Below are 12,132 nucleotides of genomic sequence, written 5' to 3' on the forward strand. Positions count from 1 at the left end.
TGACTTAACATGAGTCATTTTCTGATTTCCAATGACCCGATCCATTTCCTGGTTGGGGTTTCTGCTCTGACAGGACTTTGCACAGTCTGGCTGAAGAGCAAGGACCGCACCATGGTCAGAGAAGGAGCAAAAGCTTCTTGTGTATCTTGAGGTCATAATCAAGATTGCTCCTACATGAGACTCGCTACTGCACATTTATTCATCACAAAGGTCTTAAAATCACAACACTAAGCAAATTATTTATTTTAAAAAATTCAAAAACCTCATTATTTTTTTGAGGTTGGCTGGCCACCTGCAATGGAACTTATTTGGAATGGTGTTAATGACCAGCCTCTGTCCTGTCCTCCCTTTTTAGATGGTAAATTGGTACCTAACAATGACAGAAACCTGTTTTTTTGAATCTTAAGGAAATCACTCCACTGGAACTGATTTACCTTGCCATTCCCATGAGTCACTGTGCAAGGGGAGAGCACATCAGCTCTGTATGATGGCAAAAGAGGAGCTTTAAATTTGCTTGAGCATTAGGGTAGCTTACCCAGCAGCTCCCACACTGCATGGGGGGAAATCAGGGACACAATCCCAATAAATACATTATTTTTTCCTCTAAGGATTTTTAAAAAGACTCACTATAGAACTTTCCAACCCCTTCTGAAATCCTTGTTTTAATGTAGTAGACAGGCCCAATCTTAAAATTATTAGGAAACAATTAATAAGAAATTCATGAAGAACAGGAGTGAGGCTGTATTAAAGATACTGGGATCAAAACTATCTTAGCTACTGATGATGGCCTTAGAGTATTTAGAAAAGACAGTTCATGAATATTGTAACAAGGAACGGCCTGCAACATAACTATTAAATTCATAACAACAGATGCAGGAATCAGCACATAGGACAGTGACCTGGAAGTACAAGCTATTTTCTCGAACACTTCAAGGTGTTCAAGCTTTCGAAACATTTTAATATATTCAGTATATTTACTTTCTACAAGGCAGCCACTGAAGGATGTTTAAAGTTCATTTCCAGACAGGTTAAAATATTATTTTGTATAGACACTTAAAAAAGAAAAAAAAATAAAAGGGCTCCACATGTTCAAGGAGAGGGCTCTGTTTCACATTTTGGCAGATAGGCATTGCATGCATGAAGAGTTTGAAAAAGTAGGTTGATGCTAACTGAGCCAAAAGGTATTTTAGACTTTCAACAGAAAATGTACACAGATCTATTCTTGCTCAAAAGATGAGAATTGGCAGCTAATCACTTAAAAAAAAGTGTTGCAAAATTAATTACTAGCATATTTGTATGCCATACTTCTCACATTCTCTGTTTTGGCAGGCAAAAGTGTTCTATGGGGGATATCTGTTTTACATTTCTGACTTCTTTGGAAGAAAATACATGAATGGTTTTAAAATCTGATACCAGTCTGGCTTCAAATAAAAAAGTTAGTTGTCCATAATTTTTACAGTTTCTAAATGACTAAGTCAATGTAATGTGAGATAAACTGTACAGCACATAAAATCTGGACACTAAAGCCTCTGTATTTATCTCACATCCAGAACCAAAATGGGCAGTAACGCAACAAACCCCTGCCAAACCTAATATGAGTTACTGCTTATTATGGCATTTCAGATATAAAGGAGCAGGATCACCTCCAAAATGATAATCTAATCGCCACAGTCCACTGACTGTAACATTTCACACAAAACCACCAGCTAGGTTGCAGACACTGAGCTGCAAACGTAAGCCTTCGTGACACAATCCAATAGTAACAACCCTCGGTCCCCTGCACTAAATTTGAATGGAAGGCACCAGGCACCTGAAAATCCCATAACCCATTTCTCCAAATCGCTTTCCTCTCTTTTTGAAATGGCCAGCTGCTTACACAACCACATAATAACCTTAGTCTTGCTCAGAGATTTTTTACTTTTGAGGGAGCAACACCTGGATTACAGCAAACATTTAGCCCAGCGCTTCTTCTGAAAGAAGGGATCCTTCAACGCTCACAGGCTACCTTGAGTGGTGAAATTGAAGAGTGCAGGTTTCTCTCGCCCATTTGGTAACTTGACATTTGGGTCCCGTAGTTCATCGAAGAAAGAGTGCGCACAGGCCTCCAGGGGAGTCAGGCGGGCAGTGGGGGTGTACTCCAGCAGACGGCTACATAGCGCAATTGCTTCTGGTGGAGTGCGGGGCCGGAAGACCTAAAAAAAACCCAACAAAAACAAGCAAGGAGAAACAGGTTGTCTGGGTACGTTTCTTTTCTTTGCTGACCAGAAGCAAGTCAGAGCAATTAAACCTCTCATTGCCCAACAAGCTGGAACAAACTTGTGGTTTGTTCTAATCAAAGTCCTCCAGTAAGAATGGGAAAATCTAGTTCCTGGGGTTGAGAAAGGGTTAATTGCAACGTCTCGCACTAGAGTGAGGGTGCAATGCCAGCATTGAGAGCGCACTCAGAAAGACAACTTTAAGAATGAAGGGGAAACTCATTCAAAAGTCATGACAAACACACACAGGTGCTACCAGCCATGCATATGGGGTGGAGTGAAGGGGGGGAGGAGGGTTCAAATGAGCAGGATTCACTGAATGTAAAATTTGAATAAGGCCCTGCTACGGTTTTGGGTTGGTTTTTTTTTGGCTAGTGAATGAAGTCTTACTAACATGGACTCTTGCAGGCAGGCAGGTCAGACTGTTGCTATGGAGGCTGCTGTTCAACTTTGGAGAACAACAAGGAAAGCACGGGTGGGGTGCAGGAAATGTCTAGCTCTAATTTGCAAGTTACTCCTTCTGTGAACTTATTCTGGCAAGTCATTCACGTAAGTTTATTGGGATAATTCCTGCACATTTGGGATTTGTAAGGACAGCTGAAAATTTCGTCAAGGGAACCAACTATTTTATTCTAACAGATTTTTACCTTGAGTGATTACAAAAAGTAGTTATTCACTGCAGCTTCGTTTTAAGCCTTTAAGAATGGCTCTACCCACTGCTAATCACACCCCCATCTTCCTTTCTCATTACATCAAAAACAAAATATGAGCTAATCATGTACGTGACCTGGATGGCCTCCTCAAGCACTTGAGTCTCACTATGTTGCAGGAGATACGGAGGATGGGAAAACGTGGGTGCCAGTGTTAAGATCTGATGCCAGCATTTTTCATAAAAATTGAGCTAATCCAAAATGGTTTTGCACCAGTGCAGGTGAACAGAAGCCACACAGCACCAAGGAGAAAAGAGGAAAAAAAAAAGTGCAGGACATGCTAATTAATTGCAGATGATGAACTTGCACGGGCACTCCTTAAGTAGGTTTTACACCAAAGATATATATGCTCTCTTGAAAGAGAATCAAACAAATGCTAAGTTCTCTGGGGACCGAAATCTTATCCCCTTGGTGCCCAGCTGGCTCAGGAACACCTTGGTTTGCTGCAGTGTGTGCTGTACTAACTTGTGCGGCAGGGAAACCTGACTCAGAGAGTCGAAGAGCCAGGTAGCGAAAGAGCAGAATTTATTTCTGCTACCAGGTTAGTGCAAAACAAGCCAAAAAAGTTTTTGCACAAGGCCTATAGCGACAAAAAGAAAAAAAGAAAGGCTTTATTTAACTTAACGCTGCTGGCAGAGAACTTCTGCCCATTTTGCCATGAACACTGAGGGGCAGCAGAAGCTGCTTTGAGCCCGCTGCCTGCTGACCCCAGCGCACAGGGAACCCAAGCATCACTCCCAACTCAACGCCTGACCAGAACAAAATCTTTCTCCAATTCAAAAAAAAAAAAAAGAGACAAGCTCTTTGTTTCCTTTACCCCACGCTAAGTAGCACAAATGAGTATGTCTTGAGGTAAATCCACAGAAGTGAAGTTGCTTGGTATTTAACATGAGATAAAACTACTAAGGTCTCCCTCATGCACCTTTGCACTGAGGCTAGATTACCACAGCTTGAAACTCAAGTACTTCACTGTTAGCTGTGTTTTTTCCTCAGGACAGCTTGCATATCAGCTACTACGGAGATGTTTAAAAATTTTTAAAATAAATAAATAAATTATTTTTTTCTCCTTAACGCGAAGACAACAAGCCTTTATCTTGAGCAAATTAGTGGGCAGTCACAAATCTACCACGTGTAAAAGGAGTACTCTTATTGTCCACTCTTAAACTACACATTTTCCAGTCAGCGAAACCCTAGTATCTACTCTTAAATCCTGTTAAGAACTGCTCAGTCTGCCTCTGGATCAGAAATAAGTTACCTGGGGTAGGCAGTTCCGCAAGTCAACCCTAACTGCTTTAAACCAGGGAGGGAAAACAAAAATAATGAGGAGGCCTCGCATGGCTTCCCCCTGCAACAGGCAGTGACTAACACATGACGTGAGTTACAGGTCTGTGCACATCCTATCCCTATCACCTTGTGTTGCAACATTCACCTGACTGCTGCCTCAAGGATGCGTTTTGAACTCAAATATTCCACTTCTAGCATTTCCCTCCTTTTTTCAAGGCTAGGCCTAGTAATTTGAAAAAATGTTCAAGTACATACCCGTACTCCTGAGGTGAAATGTCCTGTTCCTGACGAGTCCTAAAGATGATAATGCAGTGAAATAATCCAAACAGGGGGAGTCAATCCAAAAGAGAATAGTCCAGCAAGGAAAAATATAGCCAATATTATAAGAAATCCATGGTGTGGGGGACATAGAAAATGTTTATACAATTAGAAACTTTAAACATCAGTCTCCATAGCAGCAAGTCCAACTTCACCACAGTGTATGCCAAAAAAAAATATTGATTGTGCAATGGTGAGGCATAGTATAGAAACATTTCCATATTAAATTTATGTTCCAATGCCAGTGCATTTACTAAAAAAATAAAAAACAAAAATTGAAATCAAAACTCTAACTTGAACTAAAAGGGTAATTGAAATTCCCATCATAAAGAATTTTCAGTCCACGGTCCTAGATATAAACGTCCATAGACAATGGGGCCAGATTAGCTTACTCCCAAATGTGCATCCCACTCGTACATCTGTCCCACAGAAACATTGTTTTGGGTTTTTTTCCAAAAACACCCAAACCCCTAGCAATTTATAATTTGTGCTGAAGAGGAAGTAAAAATCTGAAATCTATACTTTGAATTTGGATGCTTTTAATTTGCATGAGCTATGAGTGACTCAGGCCGCCGCGGATTATTCTCCATTTTGGATTGACTTCCCCCGCCACTGGATTTTGTTTGCTGGCGATATCTCCTTAGGATTCTTCAGGAACTGGACGTACCACCTCAGGAGTGTGGGTATGGACTGAATTTCTCTCTATTGCGGGTTTATTCCCCCTCATACCCGTCGCACCTGTTAATAATTCCGCCCCCCACCTCAATTTGTCCCCTCCCGCCTCCCTTTGGAATAATGTCCTAAGAAATAAAAGCGAAAACCCCTGCGGTCTTTTAGCTCTTCCCATTCAACACAGTTCCACCGGGAAAGCTGCCCAATTCACCCACTGAGAACTACACGAGCGGCTGCTGCCTGTGGCGATGGGTACGCCGGCACTTCCATGCCATGGGGTGCCAAAGCGACGGCAATGCCGGGCCGGCGCTCCGTGGTGGGAAGGGGTGGGAGGACAGACAGACGGCGGGACTCGCGGGCCATGAAGTCCCTCGTGCATACAGCTCAGTGAGAGTTTAAGGGCTCTGTAGTTCTCAGTGAGGGAATTGATTTAGTAAATAATCCGCGGATTATTTTTAGTCTGCGGACTAAAATTTAGTGCACGGACTAAAATCCGGCCCATCGGAGCGAAGTCTGTCTCAGTCTAAAATACATCTGGGTGAAAGCAAAAGAAAAAAGAATTCAAAAGAAAGAAAAAGGAGAAAGAAAAAAAAAAAAAGGAAAAGAAAAAAAGCTAAGTGCACAAAGTAAAGTGTTTGGGCAGACTAACATTTAGTATGCAGACTAAATATGGCCGGGCAAAAGGCACAGCAAGTCCACAAACAATAAACAAAAATAAAACACTGACAGGAACTTTTAAAGCAATCAAATACTACCCCACCGGCGCAGCAATTCATTTTTCTAAAATGAAACAAGACCTTGTGTAAGGCTATTTGTCCACAGGAGGGACCGAAGGCTCAAGTTTTCATTTTAAAAAATGAACCTGTTTTGGAGATAAACAAATGCAAAAAAAAAAAAAAAAGGCTTTACATACAATATTCCTCAAGGAAAATTTGCACTTGCATAACTCAAAACCTCTTGTTCTGCAAAGCAAATGAATTTCAGGCTGAAACCCAGGCTGCTGGTTTTATATTTGGTTGTTTTTTTCTTTTGGATGAGTTACAAAAATCTCTGAATGATCATGTCAAATGGAAATGCCGACTCATCCAAAACCACAGCTTTTGGGTGTCCCTCCCACCCCCTTCAGATCCCAATAAATATACCTCACCAAAAAGCTGAGGGACCAGTGCAAGTTCTTTCTTTGTTCAGGCATGCTGGTGATGCTCGAATGCTGACAGACTGTAACAGCTAGACAGCAAGGCCAGATACACTCCTCTCTCCTTTCTACGTTATACTGCTATCAATGCAAATTTTTTTATGTTACTCCCCTTTCATTTTTCTGGAACTACTACCATCTTCAACATTTCAAAAATGACTGCCAGACTCCAATGCCCCTGGTGAACTATGTGGCTCTCATCTCCAAATGACTTCAATTTAGATGAAGTCTTTGTGCACTAGCAGGACAGTCACACTTTATCTTACTAATTTGAAAGAGTTCCTACCAGTGTAGTGGAGTTCATGCCCCTTTTTTTTTTCTTCTCTTTTGTACACATGGAAAGATGAAAGAAAAAGGATGGAAAGCACAGGATTCTATTTCACTTCACTCACATCAGCATTCAGCTCTCAAATAAAACCACATGGGGCAAGAGCTAAGTATTGTTTTAATAGAATGGTTGCTCTGACTTTCAGGTCATTGACATTCTTCAAACAGACTTTCCATGCAAAACACGGAGCTCCATCGTCTTGGTCTAATTAAGCCCCACCGCCAAAGCTTCACAATGTTACACCAAGGTGCTCTTCTAGCCAATGTGTATTAAAAGACATGACTTCATGCCATCAACCACTGTGCGTTTTGCATGCAGACTATGAATACCGCTTGCATGCTGTGCTGCCCAAGAGAGCAGAGGCTTATGAAAATGACATCTGTTGCTAACGCATCAAGTTTGTGACACCACGGTTAAAAATTTCCTCACCAGCTTCAGAGACTCATATGCTTTGCCAAGAACCACCCACACCACCGACTCAGGCTGACAGTCTATGCACATCCCCTTTCGGTTTGTAAGCACATTTTTGATGGCACATGAACATTAGGCAAGAGAAAAAGCTCCTCCCTTCAACCAAAAACTTGTACTGTTTACAAGCAATTGAAATCGTCAGACGTAGGACATGATCCTAAAATCAACATTTTAAAAATGCATTTGCATAATATGATTACCATGACTTCATGATGTGAAGCGATATTTTGGTTAGGCAAGTTTAATGTAAAAAGCCTATGATAAAACACGACACATTCATAAACACAAAAGGAGAGGGAAGAGACAGGTGAGAGAGGGATGTTTGCACTGAGCTCCAGCAGACACAAGGAAACCCAAATCTGTGGCTGAAGCTCTGCCCTTGGGAACAGGCATGTTCCACAGGCCTGAGGCTTTCAGAATAGGATTTCTGAAATACACCATTTGGCTATTTTGAAATACACAGAACTTGTGATACAAATAAAGGTTAAAAAGTTCACCAAAGAGGCACTGGTGTTGGAAGTTACTTTAAAATATATATAAGCACCCCCTAACTTCCTTCTCTGATTAAATCCCCCTACATTTTTTTTTTTTCTAAATAGTGGCTCAGAAATAGCAAACCCCTTATTAGTCAAAAATGCCTGTCAGGTGGCACTTCCACAGAGGGTGGAAAATGAAATAAAGACAGAAGGGTTAAGTGGCTTACAAATGAGCCAACACAGAACTGGGAACAGGACCAGGAACCTGTCTCCAAAGCTACTTCTTGTTGAGACCACACACTTGTTACTGGGCTCCTTCCATCGAGGACCTGGCAGGGACAGAACGAGCAAGCGTTTGTTACCCAGTGCATGTGCTCTGCTTCTACAAGCTCTAAAGGAAAGCAATGAAGTTAAGCGGAGCAAAACAGCTCCCCTTCTTCTCAGAGAGAACCCTCAAAAATCCAGCTCTGGAAGCACTCTCAGCCTTGATGGGACAGCCGCTATGAACAGCCTGGACAGATGCGTTGCAATGGGACAGCTAAACAGATGGTACATTGCAGGGGACATGTTAAAGTCAGCATTTGATTTCCATAGTTGCAGTGATGCAAATTGTGTCTTTACATTAGTGCTCACTCAGTTATTGTTAAATAACTCTTCTTTACTGCATACAAATTGGGCAGAGGCAGGGTAATTTACCACCTGACAAACATGCCTTCTTTTCTCATGCTTTAGATGGAGGTAAGAGATTTACACTATCAAAAATCATTGCTCCTACAAAAGGAGCTGGGAAACATGAATTTGTCAGAAAAACCTGTTTTGTTTTGTTTTTCTTTTAAGTTAGTCTCCAGCAGAGCTGTTTTTAGTCTTTGCTTGGAAAGTCATTACACACACCAAGTGAAAACCAGAACTGTACTCTTCAGAAAGAAGTCAGGGCATGGCTTCACAAGAGGCACAAATCACCTCCTGTTCACTCTGGAAAAGACAGCCCTGCTTTTCTCCTGGCCACACAGGTCTGCCCTGCTCCTTGTCCCAGCACTTCCAGTTGGGGCTCAGTGGTCAGCCAGGTAAGAAAGGTAATCCAAATCCTGAACATTTGTGTTATCAAAGAGGTTTTTGCTATTATAAAAACATCAATGCAGAATGGAAGCAGCAAGAATATGCAAGTGGGAGGTGGAGAACTGACCCTGCGCTGCATGACAAACTTATGCCAGTTATGAAACTGCACCCAAATAAACAATCTCACCCCCACTGTACCTTTGTAGCTCTAAGACAGATCAGACTGCAACCTCAGAAGGAAGAGTTTGCATTTTCAGGTTTAAGTCAAGTCCAGCTTGAATTAAACTCAAATTCAAATTAAATTCAAATTTAATTCAAGTCCAGTGATTTCAGCTTTTAAGCAAGTCCATTTACAAGATTTCTGACAAAAGAATTTTTTGCCTTCTTTTGTCATCAGTTCTAACTAGAAGTGACAAAACAAGCTGTCTATTTATCTGCTTTAATATTTGGTATTCTTCCTCAAATCTACAGCATGAGCAGTCACTTTGGAAGCATTACAAGCAAAACAATCTGCTTAAAAAACAGAGAAGAACCAGGAGAGCAGAAGTAGGACAGGATGAAGACATGAAACTGATTCTGGAGGATGGAAAAACATGCTCATGAGAGAGACCAGACCCTTATACACAGAGAAGATACTCAGACTAAAATATTAGCCAAATACTTTAAAATATTAGCAGAAATCATTTGATAATATAGGCAGAAATATGGATCCTAAAGTTAATATCCAAAGGTACTCTATAATACAACCAACTGTGGTTCTGCTCAAATTCAGCTGCAGCCGGGAGTAGCCAACTGCTTTGGAAAAGCACCACAAGGGATGAGCTAGAGCCTGAAGTTTCATCTTAGACACCATTTTCTTCTGCTATAATAATTTGGCTTGAAGACACAGACAGAAGAGTGCTCTAAACAGTATAAAGAATGAGGGGAAAAAAAAAAAAAAAAAAAAAAAGAAGGAAGGGTTTATAAAGTCGGGAGCGACTCTGCCCTAATCTGCTGCAACTTTATTGCAATGGCAAAGTGCTGCAGGAAGAAGTCCTCATGTATTCATCCGCAAGAGTGCACTGCAGAAGGGCAGAGAAGCTGAAAACCAATCCAGACATGACATTTTTTCTCTCTCTTCCACTATTAAACAAATGACCCCTGTCTTTTTTTCCCCTCTCAACACTGACTTGGAAATTATGATTCAGACACAAGCTAGCTACAGATTTGGGGATGGTGAGTGAAGCTATTGTTTTGAGCACACTCAAACTTATCTCACCAACTGCATATTTAAAAAAGTGCTTGCACCTTTGAACAATCTTGCAAGTATCTTCAGAACAGGAGAAACAAAGTACAGCACACTGAAGAGATGCACTGTCCATTTTAAAGAACTACCTGCAGTGGAAATTGCTTCCATGTCTATACAATGGAGACAAGGCAAAGGTTATGGTATGATAAAGAAAACAGGTTATACTGATATAACCTTATATGTTTTTTTGCTATCACAAACCATGGGCATGTGTGCAGCTTAGTAGGTAAGTCAGTTCATTATAATGCCATTACTGGCAAACATGTGGAAGTATCCTTGGGTGGGTAAAAAAAATCCTAACGAGTCATCTCTCCAATGCAGACAAGGCCTAACCTACATAATTCTATTACATTTACATCTTACTCAAATGAGATCCTTTACTAGCTGGGTGCAAGGTGGAAGGCACAGACAGACATTTTTTGTATTTCTGGAAATTATCACAGCACTTTGTTTTTTATAACCCAAGGGATCTAAGACCTGAAGGTAGTCGTTTGAGTAATGCTAGGATAAAAGCCAGCTGTAGTGTGGCCATGTAAGCAACGCTTATCTAACACAAGCTTATAAAGCATGTTTAGACCTTTTGTTAGCCACCCCACTGTCCCTACCCCCATCTAAAAAGGGCCAGAAGCTTCAGAGAAAGCTCAGCACCTAAGCTGGACTTTAACAGCCCTGTGATGTACAATCTTGCACTTGATCTCAGATCTCCTCTTGGCTTTCCAGTCACACAGTTATAAAGCATAGATGAACCTTACTTGGAAGAAGAGAAAAAAATAAGAGAAAAAAGTATAAAGATTAGTAGCAGACATCAGACTGTGCCTCCAAAAAGAAAGAGGGTGAAGGACTTGAGGTGTCCGAAAGACACAGAAGCTTTTATTCAATGAAATGATACAGTTGGAAAAAAATGACAGGTTTTCTAATGCAAGATAAACCTGAAGACATTTTTGTTTATCAGTCTGTCAGAAGATATTCCCACCCCTGCAAAAGCCTGTTTCTCTTACAACTTAATGCTCCTTACTCACAGACCAAGGCAGACAAGCAATGTTCTATACAAGGTGAAAACAAAGGGAGGTCTGGACGAAAAGAACAGCTATGTTACTAAATTAAACACTCCAGTATTCTGAAGAGGACCTCTCAAAAGAACCAAAATGTCCCAGATTCCTCCTTTACGGGGTAGAGTTATGGGGGTAGGGTGCCAGAGGGGAAGAAGAGAGAAGTCCTGTTTTGGAAGAACTGTTTGAAAGATTCCCAGAAAGTTCAGATTCTCTTTTCCTTTGCTAGCCAGGGACACACTGAACTCCTATCATCACCTGCATCATGCATGTAACTGGTATAAAAACACACACGTGCCTGGGCAACGCAAAACTACACTGGAGAGGAGAACAGCCTCTGTGTGCTTTATCATGAGATATTTCAGCTCCTGAGTTACAAAAGTACTTCAATCTCAAATTGTCAACTGATTGAAAAACCAGTCTGAGAGCAGTTTGCACTGTAAACTCGCATAATTGCTTCAGCACAGAAAGATATCTTTTAGAATGTTAGCTTGACTTCTCTCCTACTCTATGAGGAAAGACCCCTGTTAATTTGCAAGCTGCTTCTTCATACTACTACATCACATTGAATATCAATACTGTATTTGGATGATACCAAGCCATTTCTACTGAAAACTCCTAAGATGCACCTATAAAGGTAGACTTCAAATTTCCATAAAATTGGTGTTCAAAGTTCCAATATAAGCCTGAATCTGAATGAATCTGAGAAACAACATTCCTTCATGAACTCATCCTTATTCACTCAAACAATTTACCTGGTTCTTTAAAAAAAACCCCAGACCTATCTCATTCTGCTACAGCACCAGACACCATTCTTCTTCACCTAGCAGGTAACAGCAAATGCAGCAGATCATACCACCACTGTGATACTGAGTAGGAAAATAATTGATCTATGCCTGCCAGAAATGCATAAAGATCAGATCAGAACCAGGTAGACCCAACAAAATTCTGGACCACAGAATTACAGATGCAAACTACAGGTACCCCAACTTCCAAAGAAAATTCTTAATTGCCATCTACACACACTTTT

The 12,132-nt window shown here is 40.9% G+C and overlaps 1 protein-coding gene across 2 annotated transcripts in view; it reads right to left on the reverse strand.

The window, feature by feature from the left end:
• Positions 1 to 12,132, reverse strand: part of GSK3B (glycogen synthase kinase 3 beta) — a 151,783-nt gene that overhangs the window by 11,473 nt on the left and 128,178 nt on the right. The window contains exons 9-10 of one of the 2 annotated variants that reach the window (XM_005502621.3): positions 4,505 to 4,543; positions 2,006 to 2,192 (exon numbers count right to left, since the gene is read on the reverse strand). In XM_005502621.3, coding sequence (XP_005502678.1) covers positions 2,006 to 2,192; positions 4,505 to 4,543 — 226 coding nt within the window. The remainder of the gene's footprint in view (positions 1 to 2,005; positions 2,193 to 4,504; positions 4,544 to 12,132) is intronic. The other variant, XM_005502622.3, reaches the window with a different exon arrangement.

This window comes from Columba livia, chromosome 1, assembly GCF_036013475.1.
Source record: "Columba livia isolate bColLiv1 breed racing homer chromosome 1, bColLiv1.pat.W.v2, whole genome shotgun sequence".
Taxonomy (NCBI): domain Eukaryota; kingdom Metazoa; phylum Chordata; class Aves; order Columbiformes; family Columbidae; genus Columba; species Columba livia.